This window comes from Primulina tabacum, chromosome 9, assembly GCF_025594145.1.
Source record: "Primulina tabacum isolate GXHZ01 chromosome 9, ASM2559414v2, whole genome shotgun sequence".
NCBI classification, from domain to species: Eukaryota; Viridiplantae; Streptophyta; class Magnoliopsida; order Lamiales; family Gesneriaceae; genus Primulina; species Primulina tabacum.
In genome coordinates, this window is record NC_134558.1 from 39,931,947 (window position 1) to 39,946,395 (window position 14,449).

General features: G+C 36.0%; 3 protein-coding genes and 1 pseudogene across 7 annotated transcripts; 3 read left to right on the forward strand and 1 right to left on the reverse strand.

Annotated features, from left to right (window-relative positions):
* Positions 1-382: 382 nt before the first annotated feature.
* LOC142556145 (DNAJ protein JJJ1 homolog) lies at positions 383-4,178 on the reverse strand (annotated as a pseudogene).
* A 325-nt stretch (positions 4,179-4,503) lies between these two features.
* Positions 4,504-8,254, forward strand: LOC142556146 (uncharacterized). 3 transcript variants are annotated; one of them, XM_075667435.1, is made up of 3 exons: positions 4,504-6,180; positions 6,774-7,120; positions 7,465-8,254. In XM_075667435.1, exons 1-3 carry the CDS (start codon positions 5,337-5,339, stop codon positions 8,161-8,163), a joined length of 1,890 nt encoding a protein of 629 aa, XP_075523550.1. In that variant the 5' UTR covers positions 4,504-5,336; the 3' UTR covers positions 8,164-8,254. The 3 variants fall into 3 exon arrangements, with proteins under 3 accessions (XP_075523550.1, XP_075523552.1, XP_075523551.1); XM_075667437.1 differs by having other exon boundaries at positions 4,506-6,180; positions 6,774-7,111; XM_075667436.1 differs by having other exon boundaries at positions 4,507-6,177.
* A 611-nt stretch (positions 8,255-8,865) lies between these two features.
* On the forward strand, positions 8,866-10,623 carry LOC142556752 (large ribosomal subunit protein eL42). Its single transcript, XM_075668235.1, has 4 exons — positions 8,866-8,987; positions 9,795-9,974; positions 10,117-10,191; positions 10,390-10,623. The coding sequence occupies exons 1-4, from the start codon at positions 8,985-8,987 to the stop codon at positions 10,447-10,449; spliced, it is 318 nt and encodes a 105-aa protein (XP_075524350.1). The 5' UTR covers positions 8,866-8,984; the 3' UTR covers positions 10,450-10,623.
* Positions 10,624-11,685: 1,062 nt separating this feature from the next.
* On the forward strand, positions 11,686-13,294 carry LOC142556753 (protein SPIRAL1-like 2). 3 transcript variants are annotated; one of them, XM_075668236.1, is made up of 3 exons: positions 11,686-11,741; positions 12,524-12,830; positions 13,044-13,294. In XM_075668236.1, the coding sequence occupies exons 2-3, from the start codon at positions 12,540-12,542 to the stop codon at positions 13,122-13,124; spliced, it is 372 nt and encodes a 123-aa protein (XP_075524351.1). In that variant the 5' UTR covers positions 11,686-11,741; positions 12,524-12,539; the 3' UTR covers positions 13,125-13,294. The 3 variants fall into 3 exon arrangements, with proteins under 3 accessions (XP_075524351.1, XP_075524353.1, XP_075524352.1); XM_075668238.1 differs by having other exon boundaries at positions 11,697-11,741; positions 12,535-12,830; XM_075668237.1 differs by having other exon boundaries at positions 11,698-11,834.
* The last annotated feature ends 1,155 nt before the right edge of the window (positions 13,295-14,449 follow it).

Below are 14,449 nucleotides of genomic sequence, written 5' to 3' on the forward strand. Positions count from 1 at the left end.
TAAAAATACAATTTTATATAAAAATAAATAAAAATAATAATACTGGCGGACCAATCCGTCCCGCCTTAACTCGCGGCCTGTGCGAGCTCAGCCTACCTGTCTCCGAACCGGTTGAGATTCCCCAACTCAACCTGTCCTATTTCTATGACAGAACGGACAAATCTGACAAACCCAACCCTAGTATTAATAAAAAAAATGAATTATAATTTGATCCATACAGTCAAATGTAATCACATGTATTCGAAATTTGTGGTTCAAATCTCTGTCCTTTAGATTTATGCATCATATGAGCTTCATTAAAGATGAATAAATTTACAGGCTCCATAGTTTGCTGCTGTTTTCAAAGGGAGAGATAAGTGCTATGTTTTAAACGCAACAAATCTATACAATCCAAACTACAAAAAAGTGTCAGAAAAATTTGGGTAAGTGCATATAATTTGAGTTCCATGTATCCAATAATAAAAAATGAGAACACAAAAATTGGCCAACGTAGTATATAATTCGTTTGGTGTGTGAATGTCTTCAATGAGGGCGAACCAGCATTCTGCAGTTCCTCTCATCAAAGGACAAGTTTCTGAACTTCAAAAAAAAAATGGTTTCAAGAGAAGTGCATTCCAGAAATCAACAGGTACTTCTTCGCTTTGCTAGTCGCCATCAAGAAAAAATCATCGAGATCTTAGTGTAGCATGGCCAGTTTCTCCCAAATGTTCATGCAATTTATTCCTGTTAAATAAGTCGGCATTTCAAATGGGTACAACCGTGTGAATGGGGTAGTGTAGTGCGCTGGCTCATCTTGCGGAGGAGAAAATAAAAGGAAACTTGCCTTGTTTCAAATTCCTCTCCACACTTTTCACATGCAGTGCCTGAATCTCCAATTGCAGCCTACGGAAAATAGAGATTAATTGCTGCTAAGCACAGAAGTAGTTGAGACTGGAAAAAGTAGTGCATGAAAGTCTCTCTATATGGTTTCAAGAAAACATAAATACATTTCATTGTCTTAAAACCCTATACTCCCCAAAAAAATAAATAAAGGAGAAAAAAAAAACCACCACCACCACTGCCACGCTGTCAGTAGAAAGAAAGCACAATTTCATTCATCCACTCAGTAAATTAAGAAAATACTACGATATAGTACAAGGCTTGATGAGACCAATTGGTTAGAGGCAAGGGATCTTAATCCAGTTTATAACCCTTGTTTCCACAGTAAATAGTCCGTCATTCTACGACAACAGCTTTAGCTTTACTATTGAGACAACCCGTAACTCAATTTACGCGCACGTAGCAGCGGCAAAGAAGGTGTTTTGGAAGAGTATTGGTACCTTTTGTTTCCTTCCTCGGGAGGCAACCTTCGACTTGGATACATTTTCTTTCTTTATTGTAGATTTCTTGTCCGCGGCTTGCTGTTGATACTTTTGACCCCTTTTCCTAGTATCATCTCCACCACTCATGGTCTCCGATTCTGGTAAAGTGTTTGATACCGACTCCCCAACAAGAGAGGTATCATCAGGCCCATCTTGTTCCTTGTCCTGGAAATTTTTCTTCGATGCATCAGCAGTGCTAGTTTCTACTTCTTCATCTTGACTTCTGTCCTTCCGTCTCCTCCTGCCTCCCCTGCTCCTCCGAGAACCTTTCGTGTCATTATAATCCATGAACTCCAATTCATCACTGTGAACCTCTGCTTCAACTCTACTAACTGGAGACTTCGGCTTATTTCCAACCCTGTTTTTACTCTTACGTCCAAACACCATGGTTTGAAGGAAACTTGTTTCATCATCATCTGACTCCATCTGAGCACTTGCTTCTTTCTTTCCGCTGCCACTGTCCATATCATTGAACGATGTTGTCTCACTAAATTCAGCATTATCATTACATGTCTCCTCTTCTTGAATACCAATCTTAACCTTAAATTGCTCTTCTAAATCATTTAACCATTCATCCGCTGACAAACATTCAGCACCATCTCGATCAGCATCCCCGTTTTCCTCAGCCTTTCCATTCTCTCCTGCTGCTTTATATTCTCTATCTTCCTCACTAAATGTTTCTCTCAACTCAGCTAGCTTCTCCTTGTGCTTCTTAGACTGCTCATGGTTCTCCCATTGCTTATCCGTCTTGAATTTCTTTCCACAAACTACACAATACAACTCATTTTTCCTTTCATCCACATCCTCAGCCTCTTCATCATCCAACTCCTCGATCTTTGCCCACTCAGGCTCAGTATAATTCCTTGCTCTTTCCGCTTTTTGTCTGTCTAATTCTTTCTTCCTCTGTTTCTCCTCCTCTCTCTTCTTCTCCATCTCCTCATTCCTCTTCACCTGAAAATCAATCACTCACTTATCCCTCTTCTTCACAAACTCTGCCAGTCACCTAACCGTCTCATTAAACTCCCGCCGTGCCTTTCTCCTCAACTTTTTGTTCTCCTCCTCCATTAGCCTCCTCGACTTCCTGTTTGGACCCGCCATCACATCATACTGATCCGCCCAACAGAAATCCATTGATGTAGCAAATCCTAGCCAATAATTATAAAAGGCTGTCACCTGCATATGAAAGGTAAAACTTTAATGGTGAATCTTACAAAAAGATATTAGAAAGACAGAAAATAGCATGAAAATATGACACTACAAATATATTTAGCTACAAAATGTAGACATTGTCATCAACAAAAATTACATATATACTCCCTTGAATGAGAAAAAAAAATTGATTGCTAGAAGTAAACTGACAAGTCATTATACAGCATCCAAAAAAGATCCAATTGAATTTTCCAGTTGAATTTGTAACTTGCTGACAAAGTCAATGAAACAACAAAATATTTTAACTCCGCAATTTTCATCCCATCCAATAACAAATATGAAGGATACTGGATTGACATCATAAATAATATCATAAAAATGAAGAAAATTTTCTACAGCCCAAGGATGGTAAATTAGCATCTTTATCAATTTTTCCACACCCCTGCAGACCTGCTATAAGTCTACCATAAAAACTCTAGCCATTTGTCTACTTACATGAACTTCCTTTACCATAATCAGGTTCAAGAAATAGCAGACTGCTCTCCTTATCATCGTGATCTCTAAAACCCAAACAAAACACACTCACCATACACACAGGCGAATAAGATTCAAGAAGCCACAATGGGGATGACACACCAGCAGAAACATCACATTGGTCAAGTCATGTGCTTGATTTCCACATATCGTGTAAGCAGACAACTTTAAATACTTTTATGGGACATGCTTTCATGCACAGATCATATCCATGCCAACTGTGTCAGTGCCACTAGTCTTCTATTTGAAAATATACGAATTAGTAAGGCTTTAAAGCAATCGAAATGAAAAATACAAGGTCAGAGTTCTAGGTCCATATAAATAATACATATGAAATATAGATACAGCAACACATGTTTTTCCCAAATCAGCCAAAAAATTGTACTGCCACCAATCCTTGGAACCAATGAGTAAACTCAAGGATTCAAAAGAACATGAACTTTCATTTAATACTGCATGATACTTTATCCAGAAATTGCATGGGCATATCTAAAAAAAAAACTTGCGGTAACAGGTATCAATTTAAAAGGAAGGGTCAGGGCAGAAAAAATCCATGCCTGAGCATAAGGACTCTCCAAATTGCCCAAAACAGGAGCTTCCTTGGGCAAATCCAAGCCCAATTTCTTCGCAAAACTCAATTCACTCCCATATATTCTCTCGAACAAATCTCCATACACCTTATAAAAACCCTTCCCCGAATCCGTGTAGCCTGAAAATACAGAATTCGAGAAGAAAGGAAACAAATCGGGGACTAAATTGGAGGACCCGTCGGATGTGGAACTGGTCGAGAAGAGGATTTGTGTACGGTGGGAGTCGTACCAAGCGCACTCCCGAGCGTCGGAGAGGACCTCGTAGGCATTGACAAGCTCCTGGAAGGCGGCGGTGGCGTCGGCTTCGGAGACGCAACTCTGGACCAGCTTATCGGGGTGGCGCTGGAGAGCGAGCCGCTTGTATGCCGAGCGAATTGCATCGGCAGTGCAGTCGCGGTTCAAGCCAAGGACTTCTTCGTACAGGCATCGTTTATCCGTCGATGCCATACCTGTAAACGTCTAGTCTAGAGAAGCCCGCCCTTTCCTCCAAATACAAACAACACAGCCTCTGCGGTTTTGGCAAGATTTTTATGGAAAGTGGAAGTCATATTTTTTGTATGCAGTTGTTCAAATAATTATAGTTTTTATTTCATGAGATTAAAATACATCAAGAAATTAAAGCACCGATATGATAGGAAATTATTTTTATATTATTGTTGATTAATGTGGTATTTCATAACAAATATATAATAAATAAAGAGATGAAAATTATTCAATTTGTATAATGATAATTATGTCTATTTTATATACATATATATTTATTTTATGATACAGCGTGCGTTTTCTTTTCCAGCATCATACATTCCGGATTGTTCAGAATAAGAGTAGGTAATGATGCAAATAACGTAATTTAAGTTAAAGAAAATTGGAAAACAGGAAAATTACAAAATAGCAAGCCAAACTCTTTCCTCCGTCGTGTTGTGTTGTAAGTTTGGGCCCCCTGGATTTGCCCCCTCGTCCTCGTATCACATGACATGCCTCGCTAGAACCTACAAAGAGTTTGATCCTTTACATAATTAATTTTAGGCATTCTTTGGGCCAATCCTTTTCATTTTGCTTATTTCACACATCAATCGCAGCTCCACACTTGTCTATCACACTGTCGCATATTTGCTTTGGTGGGTTTGGTGAGAAAATGGGCCCTTTCCTTGATGGGTTGTGCAGCTCGCATGTGCCTTTAGTTAGATTTTATTAAAGATCGTGAAAAACAAAGAAAAGTTCGATTCTTTCAGGGAAATCGTTTGTTTCCCCTTTTTGATGAGTTTCGCTGTACATGGGGATGTTGTGGGATATTGCGTTTTCTTCATGCATTCATCACATATTTAAGGATCCTGAGAATCGGTTCTAATTGATTGACAAAAGGTTAACGGCGGATAGGTTTGTGCTAATATTATTCTTTCTTGATTTTGATGTTGGAATTTGGATACCCTTTTGTACGAATCTGAGTTGTGTTCATATTTTTAACTTGAATTCCGGGCTGTTATATTGATTTGGATTTGGAAGCGGGAAGCGGCTATGTTGACTGTTTTCCTGAGATTTTACATGAAGAATTGAAGATAAATTTGGATGATTCTTGATTTTATTACATAAATTTCTTTCGATCATGGACAAAACCCATTTCTATTAAGGGTGATACTAAATCTGAAAGAAAGAACTTGTTTTCTAGAACTGGAATAAAACCAAGTGGAAAAAACAAGTGAACATGGATGTTTGGTTTGTTGCTGCCGCTGCTGGTGTTGGTGCCGGCTATTTAGCTCAGCGTCTGAAGAATATTAATCGTGGTAAACACAAATTGTTGTCTTCTAAAAACCTTGATGTTGTCAAACAAGAGGTACCGGCAATTCTGCCAAAGATTGAGGATAATAAGCATCAATTGCACAGTGTGTTATCAAGTGAAAATTTAGGTAAATGCGATTGTACAGAAAGAGAATGGGCTTGTCAAGACGCTTTTGGTGCAGAAATGGTTTCAACTGATGAATTTCAAGGTGAAACTTCGGCAGAGGATACAAGTTCTTCAGCCACAGTTTTAAGCAACACGGGAGGGAATTGTGGAGACAGAGTAATCCTTGACGACATTACCGATGATTCATTGCCTCAACCTTCTACAATAGAAATGGGGTTTTCTTATGATTTTAGGAGAAATAGAAGTAGCATTAGAAGTAGACAAAGCAACAGGCAATTCATAAAACGTCGTACATCTCTTGAAAGTTGTCTTATGGCTCATTTACTGGAGGAATGTGCTGAGATTGAAGAAAATGTGAGTTCTGTCAATCTATCAGACAAACCGACAATGCGGCCAACGACTGGTGAAAGCTCATTAATCAGCAGAGAACCCCCTGCATCCTGCAATGCAGCTTGGAGATGTAAGTTGCTCAAGGAAACACGTATAGAAGAGAATAATGATGTGCTAGGAGTTATAAGAATGCCGTATGCTGTACCCATGGAGTTACAAGAGAACACCAAAGCTAGAACTGAAAAAAAACATACTATAAGAAGGAACAACTCTAGCACAACAATGAACGGAAATCACAAGATTGCACAAGGTGGTAATATATTATCACGTGATTCATTTTTCTTCTAGCCGTATGAGCAATCTACATTTTCAATATTTTAATAATCGAAAGCTTTAAATGCTTTCTAATTTACTCTTTGCTTGTAGTGTCTCATATGGAGAGTAAGAATTGACCCATCAGTTTCGTGGCTACGTTTCTTAATTTTCTTTTTGCAGTTCCTCTTTCAAATCCATTTAAAATCTATGTTTTTATGTGGAGAATAGAAATACAATACTGCTGCATGTTGTGTATTGTGTAAAACTAGGTAATGTGCCATTCAGTGTCAGATGAATGTCATGGCTTTTTCATCAGCGGAAACAAAAGCATTAATATATGCCTTCATGTTCTCCATAAATTTAAAATATTTTATTTCAAAGGAAAAGCCATGAGTTATCAATAAAATGTGAACTTGTTCAGAAACTATCTTTACAAGGCTGCATTAAAAATGATTACATTATCATTATTTTTTTCTTCTCATACTCCATTATTATAAATATTTTCATCACGGAATGCAGTATAAATAGGCTATTTTCTCTCAAAATAAGAGTTCAGCTGTGATGTTGATAATTTATATTCAATTTTATCAGGATCGTCTGACGGGGCTCTTCTTTTCTATCTTGGATTGACAATGGGAATGGTCTCGTCTTTTTTGGAAAATAAAAGGGAAATGGAAAAATTGGATAAGTTGTTGAAGCATAAGGAGAACCTGGTTCAAGATTTGCAAGAGGAACTTGAGATGAAGGATTCGTTGACTGTGAAAGAGCTTACTGTGGAGGATTATGAATCTCAAGACAATTCCTGTGATCAAATGGCTGAGGAGGAATCATTAAGCAAAATAGAAGCAGAGCTTGAAGCTGAACTAGAGAGGCTGGAATCTAACATGAACTCAACTAGATTTGAAGCGAAACTGTCCGATGTATCCGTGGTAAGCATAGTAAGTCCATGATTGCATCTTTCGTTCTTGGATGTCAATATTTATTAAATTAATGTGGGATCCTCGAATAATCATGTTCCATTATCATTACAATATGGAAACATTAAGCTAAAAATTATCATAAATTGGTCCCGTTCAAATACCTCATTAGTGTTCACCTTTTCATGTTATATGTCATTACAATCAGCCTATGTGACTATTCATTCATGTGACTGTATGACGTTTGTTGCCTGCCTACACCGTATCAATTGACAGTAGAAATGGCGTATAAATCATCATTTCAACTATATTTCTTTGGTATTGGATTGTATGTATTTGACATGCTCTAGATGGCTACGTTGCAGCTTGATCAAGATTTTGTATCAGATGTTACCGAGTGGGAGTTGAAAGCTGACTTGTTTGATGTGGAGAAAGACACTCGACCGTATACAAATAGGGAGGGAATCTCCCCTCCCTCGGCCGAGTATCCAATCTCCCCCAGAGAACTAAGCTTGAGGCTACATGAAGTCATCCAATCAAGACTCCAAGAACGTGTGGTTGAACTCGAGGCAGCACTCGCAAACAGCCAGGGGAAGGATATAATTGGGACTTCTTCCAGTCATGATAGCCCGGTTCCTGAGGACGAGCAAAAGTCTGTTGTGTTAAATTTATCCAGGGAAACTTTGGCTGCATATACGGAAGCATACGAGGAGTTAATGACGGTATCTGAGTCTGATGAAGAAGATTTTCCTTTTCCGTTTGAGAAGAGAAACGACCATCAAGATATAAGGATGAAAGACGTGGATACGGTTCGAGATAGTAACTCAAACGTCCACTTGGAAAGTCGTAATGGATACATAGAAACTGAATTAAATCTTGGAAGTGTGAAAAATCTTGATATTATGAAAGATATTTTGTGTGACAGTAGAGATGAGAGTGAAGGCGGTGAGGAGGAGATGGAGAGTTTGTTGATAAGACAACTTGTAGAGAAAGCAAGGCAGGGCTCTCCTGTAGTTTTGAATGCTCAAAAGGCATTATTGTCAACTGAGCAAATTAATCTTTGATGTGTCAAAGGGAAAATCAGTAGAAAAAAAATGATTTTGCAGGAATTGAATTGAACAAGTGGATCGTTTATTTTCACATTACTAAATTCAAACAACCAACTTTAGTAGTTTTTTCAATTGTAAAACTAATCATGTGTATGATCTATTTCATAAATACTTTTACATATAATCTCACTTCAGTTTCGAAAAATTATATTCGTGTAAAAAAAAAAATAATTTATTTGTTAAATTGTTTTGCTCCTCCATAAAACTTAAAAGCATATTCAGTATCACGAATTGGTATATTAGGCTTACTAACATTTAAAAAAATGATATCATCTTATGACATAAATCATATTCATTAAATTTGAGGACTTACATTAACAAACTTCAGTGTTATAGTCCTACTTTTTATTCAACATAAAATTTATCCTAATTTTATTTAATATTCATAATTCAAAGAAAAAAAATATTATTGTAAATTTATCAGCGCACAAATCTTTTATCAAATTCAAACTTTCATATAATGACGCATTTAAAAATTATTATAAAAAATCAAGATCATTTAAAAATAATCTACATAATTTTTTATTTTAATTAATTTTAAATTTTTTACTCAAGAATTTTTTATGCATACAGTGTGTAAAATTTTAATGTGTATGATGAGCCCTATTAGACAAGATTTATGGATCAGTTATTTTAATAAGCCCAAGGATTGTAATGGCCCAGTTTTGTTTAACGGGCTTTTAAACAGAACACAATGCCTACGCGTGGTCTTCATCAGCTAGGGTTTGCAGAAGTCCTTCGGCCGATATTCAAATCCATCTTCTTTGCCTTCAGCCATGGTGATTTCTCTTCCTCTAGATTTAATTCTGATATGAATACATATCCAATATGGTATTTATTCTTGAAATTCATGTATTTTCCCACGAGAGCCATTCAGTTTACTGTTTTGGAGAATTTTTATTAGCTCGTGAATAATAGATTATTCTATAAAAGATGAAATTTTTGATTTTGAGCTAGTTATTTCTTCACTGGAATTCATACTCCCAACATTTGTTGAGCTATAAGATCTTTTTATTATCATGCGGCATGCTGTTATAGAGGAGCTGATATTGAGTTAGTTTTCCTTCCTTTGTTTAAATTTGATTAAAAAACTAAGTTGCTTTTGTTTGAAGAAATTTGTTATCTTCACGAAATGCGGGAATATGATTTTGCGCAATGGGTTGGAAATATGAATTGGACTGATTTTCTCAGGTTTTTTATTGTTGGCAATGGTTTACTATTCAATAGCATGTTCTTATTTTTTTGACTTGATTGAAGTCTATCTTCCTTAACAAATTGACTTGATTGAAGTCTATTTTCAATCACTTATTTACTGATTGTTATTGACCAAAAATGCACTTATTATGTATCGGATTGTTTGTCCTTGTATCACACAAGCTTTACCTTATTATCTCTTCCTGTATACAGTTTTACTTCTTTGTAAGTTGGGTTTAGAAGTCATGATTTGTGGCTTATCCAGTTCTTTTTTTACATGTTTCCTCGTGATTCATGAACGTACGTAGTTCAATAAATCCACGCATAACATATCAATGCTTAATTTTTTTAGTTTTTTATTATCATGGAGTTGTCTGATTTTGAATTTTCAGGTGAACGTACCAAAGACAAAGAAAACTTTCTGCAAATCGAAGGAGTGCAAAAAGCACACCTTGCATAAGGTTACCCAGTACAAGAAGGGAAAAGATAGCTTAGCTGTTCAGGGGAAGCGTCGTTATGATCGGAAGCAGTCAGGTTATGGTGGGCAGACCAAGCCAGTCTTCCACAAAAAGGTGTTGATAATTTAATTGTACTTAAACTAGTGGAAAAGATGATGTGCTGTTAGACTATCTACTCAATATTTTACGGTTTTACAATCAAACATTTTTACTTGTATTTTGGGTGAATGTAGCTGAAGTTTTCTTTCTTGATCAGGCAAAAACAACCAAGAAAATCGTGTTGAGGCTGCAATGTCAAGGTTGTAAACATGTTTCCCAGCACCCTATCAAGGTTAGTTTTTTGTAGCTACATTTTCGTTTTGTTTGCATTGAGTCTTTTAAAATATTTCCAGTACAATTTGGGGGAAATGTGTGTTTTGACCGGCCATACCCCTCCCTTGAATGGGAGAAATATATGCCACTACACCACATGAAATGTTGGCATTTTTTTGGTTATGCGGAAACCTTATTTTATGTTCGACATTTGCAGAGGTGCAAGCACTTTGAGATTGGTGGAGACAAGAAAGGGAAAGGAACTTCCCTTTTCTAAACAACCTTAGCCAGGAAATTGCGATGCTTTGGATTTTGGCTCTGTTTTGTGGACATAACTGGACTTTTGTTTTTTACTCCTCCTTAGCTTTAACATCAGATGGAGAGAAAGACCCCATTACGAATCACCTTGACATTTATGGGTTTTGTCATTTATATTTTGTTTTTGAGGCCATCCGAAGTTTTCTCTCTTCTCTTCATTTTGTTGCTCCCTTTTGTCATAACGACAAATCGACGATTATTATTTGGGGCTTACATTAGAGTCGGCTTTACACAAGTAAATGGAAATAAATTTTTAAGATTTAGTAAATTGCAGCATGGATGATATTACTGATACGAAGAAACTTGTGTTAATTATATACATTGAAAAACAAGAACTTATGGCCATTAAATTATTTTAAGTTTATTGTAATTCCCATTTCGGAGGGTTTGTAGTAAAAAAAAAGTGATTATTGGTTTTTGGTTTATAAAAATCAGTTTGGTGTATTTTTTAATGTAAATTTCGTGTTGGGGTTTCATTTAATTTTATTAAAATTCAAAAATTGATGACATGTTTTGATGATGTTATAGGGATAATCAATTTTTTTAATTATCGTCCTAGAATTACATCGCATCGTTTTTTCCTGATTTTTATAAAACTCATGATTAAAAATAAGAATCATAAATCGCATCGCATATATTGTTCGATCGTTAATTGATTGCATATGACAATTCAATTAGATTTTATATATATAAAAAAATAATTGCAAAATTACAAAATGATAATTAAGATTTCACCTCGTAATAAGTTGCGTGACAAGGATCTTTGGCTAGCCTACATTAGTTACTGTAGGAATTATGTTCTAAGAAAAACTATATTTTCAACACAAGTGATGCAAAATATAATTAGCATGTCCATAATTTAATAAAAATATTTTGTCCTTCAATTTTTTTACCACCTTCGTCATCTTCTAAAAAATAATTATGTTGTCATTTTATATTATAATTTATATTCTAAAATTTTAAAATATATTGAAAAATTAAATTAAATAACCGACATATTCTGCCACGGAAATATACAAATAATAAAAAATATTTTTATAAAAACATACATTATGTTCGAATATTAATTTTTCAAAACGGAACCAGCCGTACAAAAATTTCAAATTGATAAAGCCTTTTAATAAATAATAACGGTAACAAGGAATACCATTGATTTAAACAAAGAGTTTTGTATATATATATATTGTGTGTTTCACTCGTTCACAAATCACACGTAAAAAGTGAGAAACTTCAGAGATTTAATCCTCTCCTGTAAGCTCCTTTTCTCTCCTCTCTGCGTTTTCATTCGAAAATATTTGTGCAACAATTTGTGTTGCTTTCACTGTTTCCATTGCCACTGTTTTGGTATTACTCAAATCTTTATGCTTTCCATTCCATTTACTTAGATCTGATTTTTTTTATTATTATTATTGTTATCGCATCTTGTTATTTGGATCTTGTTTTTGTTTGATCTGATAATGTTTTTTGTTCTCGGTAATATCCAATGGTTAGGTTTATTTTTTGTTGATCTACTAGTCAGGTGTTGGAAAAATCTTCTTCTGGCTAGTAATTTTGACGAGAAAGATTAGCAGATATAACACTAACTCCAGATTTTCAGATAAACCGGTAGAAATTAAAGTATATCTATTTGATACTATGTATAATTATTCCTATTCAAAGGTTCAGTGTGTTATTGTAATCACAAATTTTAGTATCCAGAATTTGGATGCCATAAAATATTTACCTGCAGCATATAATGTGAAACGTTGTTTATTCTTCTCAGATCAAATTACAAGTGCGAAACACTTTGGGACTGTAAACGGATTTAGTTGCTATAAACCCTAACAATAGTAATATGTGCAAGCAAATTAACTGAATTTTTTTGGAACTGGACATATCTTGAAGAATAAGGCAATGAAAAATACTGTATATTTTTTTTCTCCATCGATTATGATTAAGACCAATATTATTTTAAGCCTGTTCTATTCTTGCAATTGAAGTATAATTTTATTGAAATGGATTATTTGAACTGATTCTGCTTTTACTCGTGGAAGTTGTATTTAAGAAATAATGGGTCGAGGAGTTAGTAGCGGTGGAGGGCAGAGTTCATTGGGGTATCTTTTTGGAGATGGTGGAACCCCTGCTCCAAAATCTTCTACAAGCACGGCGGAAGCTCCTCCTCAGAACCCGTCTACTGTGGTTAGTCATGTACAAGAGAAGGTCCTAGCTGTTGCTCCACCCCCACCAGCTGCTGCTGCTGCTGCTGCTGCTGTTGCTAAGCAGATTCCGGCTGGCGTCCATGGAAACCAAACGAACAACTACCTCCGAGCTGATGGCCAGAACTCTGGCAACTTTCTCACGGTAATGATTATTATCTATGAAGTGTTACCATGGAGTCTGTCCATGACATTTTGGCGGTGATTAGTATAAATTTGATTCTTGAATTTGATATTGATGGGACAACCGAGCCCTTCTCAATTGTATGACCATCAATGTAGTAGAACATCCAACCCTATGTATGCTGTTAGATTTTGATTCACATGATATGATCGAGGGACGTTTTTCTTGCAACAGGATCGACCGTCAACTAAAGTCCATGCTGCCCCAGGTGGTGGTTCTTCCCTGGGATACCTTTTCGGAGGTGGCTCCAACTAATGCCTTCAAAATTCAAATATGGGGTTGTGTACCATAGGCTTTGTGGAGCTGTTTGAATTTGGGTTGGCACTTATGTACTTCAGTCATTGTGAGAGCTTTTTCTCGCTTTCATCTTTGTAATTCAAATTGCACTAATTTCTATTTCTAATGCACAATTGAATTAGCATTCACTTTCAAGCCAAACGTAATTATTGTATGTTTGAATGTATCATGTTAAAACTCTTAAATTGTAAAAAGACCACGTTCACCCAACCAAGATAACCCGATATTCAGTTGTATCAAAATTTGACAGCTAAATTGTGAAAAAGAAGAAGAAAGAAGGGTTTCAGATGATCAATATTGCATACTGTCGTTCAAATAGACTAAAAGCTGTAAAATTTTCAAGTTTCACATAAACCCCACTAGTCCAAAGAGAAATGTGGAAAGGTCAATCGAACGAAAGCTCAAAGGCGACAGGTTTAATAATGAATGCAATTTGAGGTGCCAACTTAGAAAAGCCTCCGATTACGAGCGCTGCGACCGTAGCCCCACCTAAATGGGCAGATCCAGAGATTTGGCGATCTCCCTGAAAAAGTCAAAGGTGGCATGAACTTCTCATTTCTAAAAAGTAACATTAATGTTGATAACTCAAATGTCGAGTGAGATTTGCCACGAAATAAAAAGAACATATAGGTTAAACAGTTGAACGAGAGTTAGAATAGCAATGCACATCTGATCTAGAATTTTCAAGCTGTGGTTATCAGTAGTTATGAACTTCATTGAAAGAACATAGATGCACAGTGGAAACGCCATCAATCATTTCCATAAAAACTCTTCAAATATGATCAAATTCGGGCCGTATATCTCCCTCCAAACGATTGATACTTTGATCAAGAAACTTCAAATTCTGACACTTTTCAAAGATGGCCTTCACCAGTGATATTATTACCAGAAACGTTTGCAACTGCCAAATTTTTGCAATTTCTAGGAACAGTTAGCATAATATCAACCTCAATTCTATTAATGGACAGATCAGGAACCTCCAAATCACTAAGTCCAGTCAGACCCCCCATAAATGATATTATGTGACAAATTCAAGAACCTAAGATTCTCACACCGGCCTAAATCTTCGGGTATTGGCCACACCTATCTTGTTTCCTGATAAATCGAGAATCGAGATACATTAGTTTGGTTAAAGCAGAGAAGTTATTAAAGACTTTTCCATCTATATTGCTTCAAAAAAGGTTTATGCCAACCACACGATTCATGGTTTCATTGCAAGAAATTCCAGGCCAAATAAGATTCCATTTCCTGTATTTCCATTGATTTGCAATGACTGGATTTTC

Bases quoted from the DNA above. Each gene is read 5' to 3' on its own strand.
- LOC142556146 (XM_075667435.1), top strand. From the start codon at position 5,337: ATGGATGTTTGGTTTGTTGCTGCCGCTGCTGGTGTTGGTGCCGGCTAT. The intron at 6,181-6,773 runs GTAATATATTAT...CAATTTTATCAG, and splicing joins TCACAAGATTGCACAAGGTG to GATCGTCTGACGGGGCTCTT. The intron at 7,121-7,464 runs GTAAGTCCATGA...GCTACGTTGCAG, and splicing joins ATGTATCCGTGGTAAGCATA to CTTGATCAAGATTTTGTATC.
- LOC142556753 (XM_075668236.1), top strand. From the start codon at position 12,540: ATGGGTCGAGGAGTTAGTAGCGGTGGAGGGCAGAGTTCATTGGGGTAT. The intron at 12,831-13,043 runs GTAATGATTATT...TTCTTGCAACAG, and splicing joins ACTCTGGCAACTTTCTCACG to GATCGACCGTCAACTAAAGT.
- LOC142556752 (XM_075668235.1), top strand. The intron at 9,975-10,116 runs GTGTTGATAATT...TTTCTTGATCAG, and splicing joins AGCCAGTCTTCCACAAAAAG to GCAAAAACAACCAAGAAAAT. The intron at 10,192-10,389 runs GTTAGTTTTTTG...CGACATTTGCAG, and splicing joins TTTCCCAGCACCCTATCAAG to AGGTGCAAGCACTTTGAGAT.